The sequence below is a fragment of the Penaeus monodon genome, chromosome 34 (assembly GCF_015228065.2).
Source record: "Penaeus monodon isolate SGIC_2016 chromosome 34, NSTDA_Pmon_1, whole genome shotgun sequence".
NCBI lineage: Eukaryota > Metazoa > Arthropoda > Malacostraca > Decapoda > Penaeidae > Penaeus > Penaeus monodon.
In genome coordinates, this window is record NC_051419.1 from 20318617 (window position 1) to 20319405 (window position 789).

Here is a 789-nt window from a genome sequence, read left to right on the forward strand (position 1 = left end):
ACCGACTCACCGTAGACTAGGATATTGAAAGGGTCATTATTGCAGAGAAGCACGATTTTATCCCACTGATGTTGCCAGAAGTCACCAGAAGCTCCCCAGAAATGTTGAAGATGACTATGAGAAGAAAATAGACATTACTATATATTTAGAATACATGGGAGTATATATAGCATATGTAACTATGCTACAGATCTGCCTTCATACTTTACATAATATTGTCGTTTCTTGTTGCTCTTATTATTTCCTATCTCATTATCATATCATACTACTATCACCATCAGTATTATCACTATGTATTCTTTTCTTATACGATTTGTTTAATGAATATTCACCAAAGTTTAGGGTGTTACCCGTAAGTGAATATCTGCTATTTGTGACGTTATACAAGCTCTCTTTAAATCAAACAAAATTAAAAGCAAAAAATGCCTTTGCATATGCTATAATGCTACAGCTGTTATTTTTTCATTCGAATAAATAAACAGCACCTATAGCAATGATCGACTGGGACAGACAGCATTATTCTTGGTATCAATTAGCGTCGATATAAGATCAACCTTTTTACATTTACGCTGTAATTTACTCTACTTACTACGTGAGGCTGTTTCTGAGGGCTAAAAGGACGACCGACGTGGACGCGACGACGACCAGCGTCTTCCTGAGCGAAGCCCACAGGTCGTGGCGTCCCTGCCTGACCTGCAGCTCCTGGTCACCCTGGTAGGTCGCACCTTCGTCCATTGTCAGATGGGGACTGAAAGGCAGGTTAGGAGGATTTTTTACTTTTATTTTTTA

The 789-nt window shown here is 38.8% G+C and overlaps 1 protein-coding gene across 1 annotated transcript in view; it reads right to left on the reverse strand.

Moving 5' to 3' along the window:
- Window positions 1-789, reverse strand: part of LOC119594636 (fatty acid hydroxylase domain-containing protein 2-like) — an 8593-nt gene that overhangs the window by 7137 nt on the left and 667 nt on the right. Inside the window, exons 2-3 of the mRNA XM_037943686.1 lie at window positions 590-748; window positions 11-114 (exon numbers count right to left, since the gene is read on the reverse strand). Coding sequence (XP_037799614.1) covers window positions 11-114; window positions 590-735 — 250 coding nt within the window. The 5' untranslated portion in view covers window positions 736-748. The remainder of the gene's footprint in view (window positions 1-10; window positions 115-589; window positions 749-789) is intronic.